The sequence below is a fragment of the Ahaetulla prasina genome, chromosome 1 (genome assembly GCF_028640845.1).
Source record: "Ahaetulla prasina isolate Xishuangbanna chromosome 1, ASM2864084v1, whole genome shotgun sequence".
NCBI classification, from domain to species: domain Eukaryota; kingdom Metazoa; phylum Chordata; class Lepidosauria; order Squamata; family Colubridae; genus Ahaetulla; species Ahaetulla prasina.
In genome coordinates, this window is record NC_080539.1 from 336,358,362 (window position 1) to 336,374,923 (window position 16,562).

The 16,562-nt window shown below is 40.2% G+C and overlaps 1 protein-coding gene across 4 annotated transcripts in view; it reads right to left on the bottom strand.

The window, feature by feature from the left end:
• The window catches only part of CCDC85C (coiled-coil domain containing 85C), a 178,574-nt gene that overhangs the window by 40,327 nt on the left and 121,685 nt on the right, over positions 1 to 16,562 (bottom strand). For all 4 annotated transcript variants that reach the window (XM_058162677.1, XM_058162676.1, XM_058162674.1 and 1 more), the window contains exon 3: positions 16,140 to 16,216. In XM_058162677.1, the coding sequence (XP_058018660.1) occupies positions 16,140 to 16,216 (77 nt within the window). The remainder of the gene's footprint in view (positions 1 to 16,139; positions 16,217 to 16,562) is intronic.

The following is a 16,562-nucleotide window of genomic DNA, read 5'->3' on the forward strand; positions in this document are numbered from 1 at the left end:
TCATTTTTTTCAAAAGAAAATTAAACAACCTCTAGAAGATAGTTGAAGTTTTCCAAAAAAATAAATTATGAATCTGTCATTAATACTGCTCTCAGACTGACTACAACGTAGTTATACTGACCATTTTTCTAGCCATAATCTCTGGGTTTTATTAATAAATATCTCCTTTCCCCGAGGAAAAAATGACATAAAGGAAATGTGAATGCCAGGGTCATGGAGCGGAGGTGGGTCAGGGAAGACAGACACATCATTATTCATTATTGGGTCATTACAAATATAGTAATTATTCACATAGAATTGGACATATCAAAGGTACTGCCAGGCAGATATAGCATGTCAAGAATGAGTGCCAACATAAAGCCATTCTGAAAAATAATCTCAAAACTAAATTGCATTGCACTGGAGGGAGTCACGAGAATGTCTATCACTATCCGGTGATTTACATACATAAGTGAAGGGTTACAGATAGCCCTTGACTTACAACCATGATTGGGATCAGAATTTCCACTACTAAGCGAGGCAGTTGTGGAATTGTACCTAATTTTATGACATCTTTTGTCATGGTTGTTAACGGAATCACTGGTTAAACAATTCTAGTTTTCTCATTGACTTCGCTTGTTGGAAGCCAGTTGGAAAGGTTGCAATGGAAATCACGTGGCCCCAGGATGCTGCAATCATTGCAAATACATGCTGGTTTCCAAGGGCCTAAATTTTGATTGTGTAATTGTGGGGATGCTACAATGGTCATAAGTGTCGTGTCCCACTCCTCCGCTGATGGCCGGGTCAGGGAAATCCGAATCAGGCTTGCCTCTGCAGCTCTGCCCAAAGTCCTAGCAAAGTCCTCAGAGCAGGCAGGAGACCAGTAAGTGACTTCAGCAAGGTAAGTTCGACTTTGCCTGACTCAGAGACTGCCAGAAAGCAGATCCTTTATATAGGTCATGGGGTGTGGCTCCATGACTCAGCACTCATTAAGGCCTGCCCCTCCCTTCCTTCTGTTGCCTCCGCCTATCCAATCTTCTGATGCGAGGGTCACTCCAATCAGCTGTTGTTGGAAGTAAACTTTCCTCAGGCTCACATGCTGTGGAGGAGGGGGAGGGGTCTAGCTGCTCTGTTTGCCTGGGCATGGAGCCAGGGCTGGGGCCGGGGGATGCTCCCTCCTCTGCAGCCTGCTTGGGCATGGAGCCAGGGCTGGGGCCGGGGGATGCTCCCTCCTCTGCAGCCTACTTGGGCATGGAGCCAGGGCTGGGACCGGGAGGTGCCCCCTCCTCTGCAGCTTGTCTGGGCATGGAGCCAGGACTGGGGCCGGGAGGCATACATTCCTCCGTGTTCGGGAGCAGATAAGCAGACCCCGGCTGCGGTGAGAGCGGACAAGACACAACACTAAGTCACTTTTTTCGGTGCTATTCTAACTCTGAATGGTCACTAAACAAATCATTGTAAGTTGACAATACCTGTATTGCCGTAATGCAATGCTTGTCTTTGGGATTCATGTCTCTTAGATAATTCTAACCGCTTCAAATAATTGGGCAGTATGTTATGGAAAGCATTGCTGAAAAAGTTCTTTTGCCAGGGTCTCAGAAAAACAGGAACAGTGTTTATAAATAAAAGTGAAGTAAATAAACAGGAAACTATTTGTAATGATTATAATTTGTAGGGCTGTATTGTTGAGCAGGATGAGTGAAGTGAAACATGCAATCCATGTTTTTCTATGTACATAGAAAATATGAATGATATCTAAGAGGAAAAATTTGTAATACAATTTTAATCAGTAAAACCAGGATGAGAAAATTTGTTGCTTCAGCCAGAGTACTATCATTGGCCATACTGGCTGGAACGGTTGAGAGTTTCAGTACACTCAATCTAGACAGCATATGCAGAATTATTGGTGCAAAGTGCCTCAGAAATTGTCTGGGAAATAATTAGTTCAGTTATTAAAGAGAAGAGCCTGTTCTGTTCTGGAGAGAAGCAACCTGCAACCTACAACCTAGAACTGTCAGTTAGAACAAGTAATCAATGGAATGACTTGCCTCCAAAAATTGTGGATACTCCAACACTGGAGGTTTTTAAGAAGAGATTGAACAACCGTTTGTCTAAAATGGTATAGGGTTTCCTGCCTGAGCATGGGGTTGGACTAGAAGACCTCCAAGGTCCTTTCCAACTCTGTTATTCTGCAGTTCTGTTACAGTATATAACTGATTCACTTAAAGTGACTTCTGTTCTTACCATCAACAAATGGTGCCAAATTGTCAAATAACTGTACATCCTGTTTAAAAATAGGGGCTCACTAAATAGAAATCACAAACATTTGAATGTCCAAGCTAGACCCCAAACAGCAGCAAAAACCAACCACTTATAGTGCAATCTAGATTTTCCTACATTCAAAAATCAAAAACTGAAATGTCGTAGATTACCTTTCTGAAATTTCCTGGTAGGCTGTTTAAACTAGCCAGCTGGGACAGAATAATAAATTATTCATTGCAGATTATAATGTAAAGCAAAACAATATTTATAAATAGTTCCCTAAGCTCTACCAATTTTTCCTTTACTTATATGCACATTTAACTTTTATGCACTTAAATAATGTGTTATTGTGAGTGTAATACCCAGCAAAAAACAACAGAAAAATCTGAGCAATTAAATAGAAAATCTTATAAGATGTATTTTTAAATTGCAAAAATGCATAGATAATACTGCTTTTCACCACAGTTAAAAAAGAGATCAGTTAATATAGAATTGATTAAAGTAAGATTAAAAATATCAAGTGCTCCAAATTTCAATGTTCAACAGCCCAGATTTTAAGTATGCAACAAGAATTGATTATGAGTTACAATGGACAAGATGCTGTAGCAGGCATTTCAATGAAGGGGTGCAAAGTAGAATTCATAACTGACAGCCAGGAGATAATTCTATGAAGGAAAATGATAAACAGCAAGAAACTGTTCATAAAGGGTTTTGTTGTATGATACATCAGAATGTAAAATTAACTCTAAAAATATTTAATGTCAGCATCCTTATGGGTATAAACATCAAAGCTACATGTGGCATCATGTGCTGTACCTTCTACGGAAGCAAGTTGAAATGAGTAATGGCATTGATAGACCTTCTCACACATGGAACTGACAATTGTATAGAAGAAACCCTTGACTTACAACTGGATGCTTAGTAACCAACTGAAGTTGTGAGGAAACACACAGAACTACTTATAATCTTGATTCAAAGTTCCGATGGCCATCCTCCTACCTTGCATTCACATTATGCCACTTGGGGCACCCAGCAACCAGTTTGCATTTATGGCCATTTGCAGCATCCAGGGGTCACATCATATTTTGCCATAAACCAACGTTTGCTTCCCTTTCATGGATTACTGCCTTGTTGTGGCAAAGGGGCTTGCGTAGCTCAATGAAGCTATGAGCTATGCTGTGCAAGGACACTCAAGACGGAGAGGTCATAGCAGAGAGTTCTGACAAAACGTAATCCACTGGAGAAGGAAATGGCAACCCACTCCAGTATCTTTGCCATGAAAACCCCATGTACAGTACAAAAAGGAAAAAAGATATGACGCCGGAAGATGAGCCCCTCAGGTCGGAAGGTGTCCAATATGCTACTGGGGAAGAGCGGTGGGCTAGTACTAGTAGCACCAGAAAGAATGAAGCAACTGGGCCAAAGCTGAAAGGACGCTCAGCTGTGGATGTATCTGGTGTCAAGGTTCCAGAAATACCTCTTCTGCGTAAAAGAAACTCGGAGGCATTTCTTTTCCAGAGTTCTTTACTAGCATGAGGAGACTGGCACACGATGATGGTGAAAGGAAAGTCCGATGCTGTAAAGATTTTTTCTCCATAGGAACCTGGAATGTAAGATCCATGAATCAAGGCAAGCTGGATGTGGTCAAACAAGAGATGACAAGACTGAACATCGACATCTTAGGAATCAGCGAACTAAAGTGGACAGGAATGGGTGAATTTAATTCAGATGACTATCAGGTATACTACTGTGGGCAAGAATCCCTCAGAAGAAATGGAGTGGCCTTCATAATCAATAAAAAAGTAGGAAAAGCAATACTGGGATACAATCCCCAAAATGACAGAATGATCTCAGTCCAAATCCAAGGCAAACCATTCAATATCACAGTAGTTCAACTCTACACCCCAACCACGGTGCTGAAGAAGATGAAATTGACCAGTTCTATGAAGCCCTACAATTCATGATAGAATTAACACCAAAAAATTATGTCCTTATCATCATGGGAGATTGGAATTCTAAAGTAGGAAGCCAAAAGATAACTGGAATAACAAGCAAGTTTGGCCTTGAAGTACAAAATGAAGCAGGGCACAGGCTGATAGAATTCTGTCAAGACAACACGAAGGTCATAGCAAACACTCTTTTCCAACAACCTAAGAGACGACTCTATACATGGACATCACCAGATGGTCAACACAAAAATCAGATTGACTATATGCTCTGCAGCCAAAGATGGAGAAGCTCTATACAGTCAGTAAAAACAAGACCAGGAGGTGACTGTGGCTCAGATCATGAGCTGCTTCTTGCAAAATTTAGGCTTAAATTGAAGAAAGTAGGGAAAAGCTCCAGGCCACTCAGGTATGAACTAAATCATATCCCTGATGAATATACAGTAAAGGTGACATATAGATTTAAAAAATTAGATCTGATAGACAGAGTGCTTGAAGAACTATGGATGGAGGTTCACAACATTGTACAAGAGGTAGCAACTAAAACCATTCCAAAGAAAAAGAAATGCAAGAAAGCAAAATGGCTGTCTGAGGAAGCTCTGCAAATAGCTGAGGAAAGAAGGGAAGCAAAAACAAGGGAGAAAGAGAAAGATACACCCAGTTGAATGCAGAATTCCAGAGAATAGGTAGAAGAGATAAGAATGCATTCTTAAATGAACAGTGCAAAGAAATAGAAGAAAACAATAGAATAGGGAGGACCAGAGATCTCTTCAAGAAAATTGGAGATATGAAGGGAACGTTTCATGCAAAGATGGGCATGATAAAGAACCAAAATGGCAGGGACCTAACAGAGGCAGAAGAGATTAAGAAGAAGTGGCAAAATTACACAGAAGAACTATACAAGAATGAGCTTAACATCCCTGATAACCACGATGGGGTGGTCACTAACCTTGAGCCAGACTTCCTAGAATGTGAAGTCAAATGGGCCTTAGGAAATCAGAGCAACAACAAAGCTAGTGGAGTTTTCCACTATTCAGTATTCCAGCTGAGCTATTCAAAATCTTAAAAGACGATGCAGTAAAAGTGCTACACCCAATTTGCCAGCAAATTTGGAAAACTCAACAATGGCCACAGGATTGGAAAAGGTCAGTTTACATTCCAATTCCAAAGAAAGGCAATGCCAAAGAATGTTCAAACTATCGCACCATTGCACTCATTTCACATGCTAGTAAGGTTATGCTTAAAATCCTACAAGCTAGGCTCCAGCAGTATGTGGATCGAGAACTACCAGAAGTACAGGCAGGATTTCGTAGAGGCAGAGGAACTAGAGATCAAATTGCCAACATACGCTGGATCATGGAGAAAGCTAGGGAGTTCCAGAAAAACATCTACTTCTGCTTCATTGACTATGCTAAAGCCTTTGATTGTGTGGATCACAACAAATTGTGGCAAGTTCTTAAAGAGATGGGAGTACCAGACCATCTTATTTGTCTCTTGAGAAACCTGTATGTGGGTCAAGAAGCCACAGTGAGAACTGGACACGGAACCACTGATTGGTTCAAAATTGGGAAAGGAGTCCGGCAAGGCTGTATACTATCACCCTGCCTATTTAACTTATATGCAGAACACATCATGAGAAAGGCGGGGCTAGATGAATCAAAAATTGGAATTAAGATTGCCGGAAGAAATATCAACAACCTCAGATATGCAGATGATACTACTCTAATGGCAGAAAGCAAAGAGGAACTAAAGAGTCTCTTGATGCAGATGAAGGAGGAGAGTGCAAAAGTTGGCTTGAAACTCAACATTAAGAAAACTAAAATCATGGCATCCGTCCCTTTCAATTCCTGGCAGATAGATGGGGAAGAAATGGAGGTAGTGACAGATTTTATTTTCCTGGGCTCCAAGATCACCGCAGATGGGGACTGCAGCCAAGAAATTAAAAGATGCGTGCTCCTGTGGAGGAAAGCTATGGCAAATCTAGACAGAGTACTAAAAAGCAGAGATATCACCCTGCCAACAAAAGTGCGTATAGTCAAAGCTATGGTTTTCCCAGTTGCAATGTATGGCTGTGAAGGTTGGACCATAAGAAAGGCTGAGCGCCAAAGAATTGAGGCCTTTGAACTCTGGTGCTGGAGAAGACTCCTGCGAGTCCCTTGGACTGCAAGGCGAACAAACAAGTCAGTTCTAAAGGAGATCAACCCTGACTGCTCTTTAGAAGGTCAGATCCTGAAGATGAAACTAAAATACTTTGGCCACCTAATGAGAAAGAAGGACTCACTGGAGAAGAGCCTAATGCTGGGAAAGATTGAGGGCAAAAGAAGAAGGGGACGACAGAGAACGAGGTGGCTCGATGGAGTCACTAAAGCAGTAGGCATGAGTTTAAATGGACTCCAGAGGATGGTAGAGGACAGGAAGGCCTGGAGGAATGTTGTCCATGAGGTCGCGATGGGTCGGACATGATTTCGCAACTAACAACAGCAACAACAACATTTGCTTCTGGTTTCTAGCAAAAAAACACCCACTGCAGACCATGGGTTTATTTAACAACACTGTGGCATTCACTTTACAACCACTGCATTTGCTTAGTGACCATTCCAAAAAAAAATCATAAAATTGGGTGCGGTTAGAGGGTGATTCACTTAATGACCAGCATGACTTATGACCATAATTTCAGGCTGTTGTGTTGGTAAGTCAAGGACTACCTCTACAGCATTATTTCATGTGTCTCTAGGTCTTCTTTTAAGATGCTCAGAAAAGCATCTTTTACCTACCAACACTTCTTGCATTAAGATCAAGAAGATCATTGTGTGGATGGAAGAATGGGTAGTCTTTAGTTGAATGGAGATGCCCCCCTCCCAAACACACCTTTCATTTCCATGGGATGGGTTCACTTCACATAAGTAAATGGGATTGGGATTTTCAGCTTGTTATACATATTTCTATCTTTCAGTTCTAAGAATTTGTATTCTCTCAAAATGGCTGCCCTCGAAACTATGACACACACACCCCCGGAAAGATTTTGACAGAACAGAAATAAAAAAGCATAAAAGACAGATAAAATGTTTAGAAAAAAGGAGTGTATTCTCTATACTGAATGACAATGGAGTCATATCAGTACCAGTAAACAAATACAGAGGGATAGAATAGAAAGATATGAAAATACAGTGAAATTGGACTAGGAAGAATATAGTATAGGTAAAGAGCTTATAGAATATAGATAGCTAAAAAGAATATATTTATATTATTAAGATTAATTTTTGAACTACTTGAAGGCATTTATAATTTAAAACTCCTTTTTTGATAAGTTTTCCTTTTTTACAATAATCCTTCCAAGCCACTGAAGGGAGATACAAAAATTGAATGTCGAAATCTCTAATGCTTTGTGCCTATTGAATCTGGATGAATCTAACTGTGGATAGTACAAAAAAGAACCAAGAGAAGATAACATTTGTAGCTCTGGGTTGAACTGTTGGGTCCTTGCTGCTCTCTGAACTTAGTGGCTTTTTTGCAGACATTTCATTACCAAGCTAGGAAACATCATCACTGATATGGAGGATAAAGAAATTCCAATCCCCAGGGTAGCTCTGCCCCAACAAAATGCCTACTGCCCATATAAATACTTCCAGGCGACATTCGCACTTTGTCTGGAAATCAGCATTTTTTTCCTAATTCCTGGGTTGTTTCTAATCTTTGGATCTCTATCACTGGGTTGATAACCACTAAATATTTGTTTGCCCAGGAAAGATATAATTGAAGCCTAAGGCTTTTTAAAAGTGTAATTATGTCAAAACAAAGGAATTTAAATAATGCTTAATTCCCAGTCTTTTTAAGTCATCTGAGAGCCCCTGGGGCTGAAGACTGGGGCTAAGAACTCTAAACAAGCAAGCAGGCAGCTTATAAAGCATAGCTTGTATAGTTCATGAGCATTTGGATGCTGAATGTGTGTACACTTTTGCATATCTATGTTTGTGCATGGTTGTGTGTAAGAGATATACACAAACACACCCAAAACACTTCAACATTTTATAACAAAATAACTCAAATTATAACTTATTCAATATTTTTTGAGTCCAAGTAGTTGAATGTAGAGAACGGTACTTTTAATGCAATGACTCATTCACTCTCAAGTTCAGAAACAGATTTGTGATGTTGTACATTGAAATAATAGCAATTTCCACCCCCACAAACAGGAGGAGACTTGGGGAAATAAAGAGAGGTTTGCACTGTTATGTTACTTATGGGAGATGCACGCACAGTCCCTTAAGGAAATAAGTGGCACATTTGCAAACCTAACAAGCACCAACTAGAAAAGGATACATGGGGGAGGTAGGGAGGAAGGGAGGCGATTAATATTTATTGCTAATGAGAGGTCTGTGTTAAGGAACATAGAAGTGGGAACCACAAGTGGCTTCTAATATAGCAGGACCAAAAAAAGAATGTCGTTATTGCACAGACAGAAGGAAATGTTTTCCTCCTTTTTAAAGCTGGCAAATATAAGTATTAACAAAGCTACAAAGCCCTCAACATTTTTTTCTTACAAATTCACAGACAGTCCAGGTGACTAAATATTTAAAATCACACATTAAAGTATGAAACGAAACTATCCCTGCTTCTCATCTAAACGCAAGACTTATCTTCAGCTTGCCATTTTATGAAGATAATCCTTCTTCATGCATCTGGTGAAATGAACTGAGCCCGTAAAAGGCTAGCTAGCCTTTAAACTCAAATAAGATTTTTGGCTGTATAAGACTCAGCTGCATGAATGACTGCAATGCTCATCCTGAAAACATGTCCTTGCTCACATTAGTACCACCATGGGAGCGTTAACAACATGTGATGGATAGCAGATGTAAATCTAAATCCCAGTACCAGCACACAGATCTGTTGAAAGCACCTCAGGACATGGCATGAGAAGTAATGTGAAGCTTTTATGGAACTCATGCCTTGAACTCAGTGAAAAGCATTCAGTCTTCAGTTTTCAGTCTTACTGACTTGCTCCTGGAATGCATGCCCCATTGAAATCAGACCTTTTTTTTTTCTGAGTCTGGAACAACCAATGAATAACATGGGTCCAGTATGTCGGTTTTGCTGTGATATTTTATAGCTGATTCCATGCATAAAATAAGAACAAAGTCAGCCCCCCTGAACCTCATCTAAAGGTCTTAACCTTTATTCCGGTGGTAAACTAGAGACTGTGCAGGGCAGACATTTCTGTTTCACAAGTGAAAAAAAATGGATATGGAGAAATTCTTTTTTAACAGTGCTAGAAGAACAGATGGTTATTCAAAATGCTAGGCTTTCAGTGGGGGAGGGGAAAGGGGGAGGGGCACTAGCTGCTTTAATTTAATCTGCATAATTTATACCCAATCTGCCAGAAGGTTGAACCTGGGACTTTCTGCTTGCTTTTTCATTCAGTTCCGTCCCTTTCCCTGTTAAGACTTCCAGAGTGAGGAAGAGGCTGGGCCTAAGTAACAGCTTATAAGGTGGGAGCTAAAGGTAACAAGAGGAAAAAGTCACAGAGAATGACATACATTTTAAAATTCTACAGAGTTTGCTATGACTCATTTCTTTTCAGAACTGAACATGACAAACCACTGAGGCGAATGATTAGCACAAGGCTATTTTTAGAAGTTCTCCTGTTCAGAACTGAATGGCACAGATCAAACTACGCAAGCAGTTGCTTTTTGGTAATGAGCATACAGCCAGTTTTCATGGAAACATGTGGAATATTTGTTGCAGTGAAGCACCATTGTTCAAAAGCTCTACCTTTGGCTTTGATTTCTTGTGTGATTAAACAATTTGACATTTCTCCTCCTACGACGTGCATATCTACAACAGACAATCCTGCTCCTAAGAAGCCCTATCTTAAAAGTTAATTATATGGAAGTGAGTCAAGTTGCTTTCCACCCTTCTGAGGTCTTTTAAAAGCCACCTTTGGAGGTTTCCATTTGGTTTGGTTTTGTTCAAGGAAACAAGTCGATACAAATATGAATTATGAACTCTCCTTCAAAGCTTGAAATGCTAAGCGAGCCAAGAGTTGAAAAGAAGTCTGATCCCTGTATCTTTTATCCTTCCGTGATGACATTTTATGTGTATTTGGAAAGTTGATTGCTTCCTGGTGGAGAACTGTGTTGACAAGACTCTGAAAGTGATGAAATCAGAGCTACTAAGCATCCGACAATGCCTTGCATTAAGAGATTAGCAAATCACTAGTGATTATGGAAGTTTACCTGGCATCTTTCCAAGGGCTAAACCGCAGAAGCAACCTGAATACTCTATACTAGTCAAGTAATTCCAAGTAATTTGATCTTTTGGCTGCAAACTACATTGCAAGCTTTTTGTTTTAAAGATCTCTGTTGTACAGAATCCTCAGGACACAGAGATTCTCTACTAGTGGATGTCTCTCTCAGGAAACATATTATTTGACCTGCTCATAGACTGCGCCATAATGTATCAAGCCCTCCTTTGTGCCTCCTTCCACTCACCATCCCCACCTGAAAAAAGCGGAATATTTCTAAATGAGCTTCCATGCCTCCAGACGTCTCTGTAATCTTTCAACACATAGAGACAGAATGTTGGTCATGTGAATAAAAGGACATCTGCCAGAACCTCCTCTGATTTCCTTTTGTGTTGTTACAGATACTCTTGATATATATCTGTCAATTTTTTTAAGATCTCCCCCTTACAAATACAGACTAACAAGCAAACTCTTTCATTTTTAGATTTGACTTATTCATTTTTCCCCCCACTATTCAATTATTTCTTTTATTGGTTCAAAAAATGTCAATAATTACATGACGCTAAGTACTACAAAATGAAAACCTATGCAGGTGTAGCACCAGCAGTGGTATTATAATACTGTTTAGATATCCAGCAATATAACTATGTGCAAGAAATAATCTGGATCTCTGCAATTAGCACAGAAAGTTGCCTCAGAGGAAGTCAGGTCAGTTGACCTTTGATCACAGATCTATGACCAGTGCGTTTCTCAGAGTCTCTTCTAGAGGAACTTCCCATAATTTAATAATTGGTTTTAATTAATAGACATTGTTGAGAGGCTGAATTAATTTGTATCCCACCTTTATTATTTTTAAAATAACTCAAGGAGGCAAACATATCCTACAAACATTGTCCTCCTATTTCCCCCCACCATTAACAACAAACCTATGAGGTGGATTGAATTAAGTGGTCCTGTTGGTCATTAAGTGGACAGAGTCCCAAATAAGGAGCATGGAGTTTCTCCAGGGGATGGAAGAGACCCTGGGTAGACCATAGAGACCACACATCAGTCTCTCTCCACTCAGGAGCTGAAAATCCTATTGTCAAAATCTAAGCAGGATATTCAGCCTCTGAACAGAGACACATGAATCAGTAGTGGGTTTCAAATTTTTTTACTACCGGTTTTGTGGGTGTGGTTTGGTGGGCATGCCAGGAGAAGAATACTGTAAAATCTCCATTCCCTCCCCAATCCAGAGGAAGGTTACTGCAAAATCCCCATTTCCTCCTGATCAGCTGCGACTTGGGAGGCAGAGAATAGATAGGGGCGGGGCCAGTCAGAATTTTTACTACCAGTTCTCCGAACTACTCAAAATATTCGCTACCGGTTCTCCAGAATTGGCCAGAACCTGCCAAAACCCACCTCTGACATGAATGGTCTGCACCAGGCCGCCCAGCCCCTCCCCCTTTGAGGCATCCCTCCACTGTTTATCTTACCAAACTGAGAACTGCTCCTTATTAGGGCAGAATATACCACATCACCTATTCTTCAGGTTTCTGGAGGACAACCAAGACTTAGATGACCACAACTGAGCAGCAAAAATCTAGATAACCATTAAAGAGAAACAATGAGCTGCAGAAAGTTCTAATTTGCAGCTGCTGACTTGCTGCCAACCCTACTAGTGTAACTCTAAGCTAATAGTTCCTACCCTATGGGAAGCACCCCTCATTTGGCCAACACCAATACTTGCTTTTTCCCCTAGTCATAGGAAAAATGCCTAAAGTTCTCATTAAGCAACTATAGCACAAAAGCCCTGATTTACTTTAGTAACTGCCATGGTTCTAACAATAAAGGGCACAATATTCCATAAATTCCATAAATTTGTTTTAAGAATGGTTTTTTTCTTTTCTTCTCCCAAAATTTCCTGCTAATTTTTCAAAGGGATGCCAAAATCCTAGTACTAAAGCAATGCATACAAACTGAAGCAAATTATTTTCATTGTTACTGTTCTTATTTATTTCGATTTATATTCATTCACTTTATATAGCCACCCATCTCATTTTTATGTGGCTTTTTATGTGGCTTACAATATAGTACAAAAAATACACAATATAGTACAAAAAATGAAGATAAAATACGTGGCTGCCAGGTATTATTCAACTAATCATCCATACAGCCAAGAGATGGGCTTTATCCCACATGCAGGGCCCCGGGTTATTCTTCTGCATCTGACGCTCAGAGTCAGTCAAAATGGCATCACTATGCACAAAAGAGAAATATTAGTTGCTTGAGGGGAAACCTCAAGCTTTGCAGAAGTACAAGAAGAGTAAACAGCAGCAAACTAAAAGGGAAAGAGTACAGAAATAGATCAGAGACATCTGAGCAAGCTTTAAGGGCCACAGAATTTTCACTGACAATTGTGGTGAGGAATCAGAAAACTGGGGAGCAAACAAGAATGGAGCAAAAAGGCTGCAATCTTCAACAGAACATTTTGTACTACAACATTTTGATGGAGGTTGATACAGGTCTCATTTCTTGTTCTTTGTACATTGCTATCTACTCTTTTCTTTCACAATGCCCTGTAAATTTCAGATTTAAATGGACCTAGGGCCAAACAGCTTCCAGTCTAAACACTAGAGAATTCCTCAGTCAGAGATAGAGCCAGTACTGAGGAATTCAGGAAAACCTACAAAATCAAAGAATTTTTCATTCAAACTCTTGCTAAATCTGAGGTCCAGCTGTTAAGGAAAATCTTAGCCTACTAAAAAATACATATTCCTATGTGGTTGGGTAGTTTTGTGAAAAACCTATTACTTATTGTTCCTTCTTGTACTCTTCCTTTTGTAACTCATGTAAGTTAGGAAAACATAGGCCGAAGAGTACATTGAACTGGAAGCCAGTTACAACAACCCAATCCATGCTTCCAACCAAACCTATTTATTTACTCTATTTTTAAAAACACTTTCCTTGCTCAAAAAGAAAAAAAGGCAGTTTGAAGAAATAACTAGTACAGCATAGAAGATTAAAATGTAATGTTGCTCCTTAAAAATCACATGCAACAGAAATTATGAAATGCTTACATATGTATCTTCCCCAGATTGGCGCTTAAGGTGCTGGACTAGGAGTAGAGACTCAAGTTCAAGTCTACCCTCAGTATGGAAGCTCACTTTGAGCCAAATCATTCTCTTTCAGCCAAACATACCTCACAGGGTTGTTATTGTGGAATATAAATAGGAGGATACTGTATGTACACTGCCTTGAGATTCTGAATGAAAAGAAGGCTGAAAATCAAATTTATAGATCCATGATGGCGAATCTATGGCATGCGTGCCACAGGTAGCATGCAGCGCCCTCTCTGTGGGCATGCGAGCCATCACCCCAGTTCAGGTCCGCTGCACATGCGCAGGTGCCTCCCACCGGTCAGCTTGTCATCGGGTCTCTGCTGTGCATGCACGGGGGGAGGACCACATTGCATTTTGGGGGTTTGGGCATGCACATTCGCGCGCACACACTTTGGGCATTCGGTCTGGAAAACACTATAATGTATACTACTAAGTTTATCTTTACCTCAGTAAGTTCCATTCAACTGAGAGGGACTTGTTGTGTCTTGTCCGCTCTCACCGCAGCCGGGGTCTGCTTATCTGCTCCCGAACACGGAGGAATGTATGCCTTCCGGCCCCAGTCCTGGCTCCATGCCCAGACAAGCTGCAGAGGAGGGGGCACCTCCCGGTCCCAGCCCTGGCTCCATGCCCAAGCAGGCTGCAGAGGAGGGAGCATCCCCCGGCCCCAGCCCTGGCTCCATGCCCAGGCAAACGGAGCAGCTAGACCCCTCCCCCTCCTCCACAGCATGTGAGCCTGAGGAAAGTTTACTTCCAACAGCTGATTGGAGTGACCCTCGCATCAGAAGATTGGATAGGTGGAGGCAACAGAAGGAAGGGAGGGGCAGGCCTTAATGAGTGCTGAGTCATGGAGCCACACCCCATGACCTATATAAAGGATCTGCTTTCTGGCAGTCTCTGAGTCAGGCAAAGTCGAACTTATCTTGCTGAAGTCACTTACTGGTCTCCTGCCTGCTCTGAAGACTTTGCTAGGACTTTGGGCAGAGCTGCAGAGGCAAGCCTGATTCGGATTTCCCTGACCCGGCCGTCAGCGGAGGAGTGGGACACGACAGGACTGGATTAAAACAATGCACTAAGACAAACCTAAAGAAACCATGTTATGACTTAGCCTGTTATGTAAATCTAGGTTCTGAGAAATTATGCATAAAAAATAAACAGAACATGTAAGTTCCAATAACGTTTGCATTTTGACCTTCATTTAAAACCAAAAGGTTCTTCCCCATAAATTTTATATTAGATCTTCAACTCATGATATTTATATCTGGCTTATAACTTCATTATATCAAGGTTTTTCTGAACAAAGTTTATTTAATAAACCATAATTAGATGAATGTGGGAAGAAACTTTTAGAGTGGTAGCTGCAAAAGGAACTAAACTTTTAATGCTGTAGCTATATAAAGCTACTCTGGGAGTGAAATTAGGCCAGGTTGGGAGTGGCCAACCTGGCCTAAATTATGCCAAAAAGGAAAGTAATGCCCCCTTCCAGATCTTTAACAGCATGTTCGGTAACCTTTAAATATCTCCAAAGCAATTTATCTTTAAATAAGGTTACTGAATTTGGCATAATATAAAAATCAGCAGGAGTAAGCAACATGTAACCCTCAATTTTAGAAAATACTCTTAGAAAAAATTCTCTTAGAATTTGTTCAATGTGCAACATAAAGAAGAGAAGGAGTTAACTTGCACCCCCCTCCATGAATTACTATTTATATCCCTGGGGGATGGGGGCTTGGTTTTAAACCTGAGGTTGTTGCAAACAGCACTTTTGATGACAAATATGCATGGCTAAATCTGCAATCTCAGAATCTAACGGAGTCTCCCAAAATTCAACACTCCCCACAATCTTGATATGCACAATTAGATGGTGGAGAAAACCCCAGAAAGCAACTTTTTATTTTTGGAAACATTCCCTTTAACAAAATTTAACAGGAACATTTTGAAATAGATACCACTTTCCTAGAAATTTGCTCAGCACATTTTTCCACCAAAACAGAAAGCATATTCTTTTATTCTTCCAAATTGCCTTTCTTGTTTATTTATATGTCACTATTTCAGTGGTGGGTTTCAAAAATTTTTATTACCGGTTCTGTGGGTGTGGCTTGGTGGGCATGGGATTGCTTGGTGGGCGTGGCTTGGTGGGCATGGCAGGGAAAGGATACTGTAAAATCTTCATTCCCAGCCCACTCCAGGGGAAAGTTACTGCAAAATCCCTATTTCTTCCTTTCAGCTGGGACTTGGGAGGCAGAGAATAGATGGTGGCAGGGCCAGTCAGAATTTTTACTACCAGTTCTCCAAAGTACTCAAAATTTCCACTACCGGTTCTCCAGAACTGGTCAGAACCTGCTGAAACCCATCTCTGCACTATTTATTTATTAAATGTGTACAACATACTGTCCAAATGCTTAACAAAATAAAAAAAAATATGGTCCTGTTTCGGTCCCACTATTACTGGTAGAAGATTAGTGTTCTTAATTCTCAGGGTCAGTTTGATCCATTGGTAAGGACAAAAAAATGGTTATTTATTATTTATTTATTAAATTTATTTATTAAATTTAAATTTAAATTTATAAATATTAAAACAACTAGTATTGGGGAACATGAAGAGCCACCTACCTGAGAGAGAAGTTTGTTATCATCCTCTAGCAATTTGACTTTTGTTTCAAGTTGTCTGATGTAGTTGGAAGATGAATCTTTAAAGAAGAAAGGGAGGGGGGAAGAGAGATTAATCTTCAGAAGAGATGGTACTTTAAAGTCAGGAAAGATAGCTTCACTGCTAGACTTAGGATTTTCTCATGAAAAGCACAGCACCTGCAAGATCAGTGAAGGTGTTTCTCAGATTGAATTTAAAGACTTAAAACACACACAAAAACATAGAACTGAAAAAAGCCTGCTGGTTTTATTCAGTTCTGTCCTTATTTATTCTGAATGACTTTTGCTATGCTCAGTAAATATCTATTTTATCGGATATTTTAACCATTTAAAAATAATAGCCATATTCACCATGAAAAATACACATCCCAAATCATCTTTTAAAAA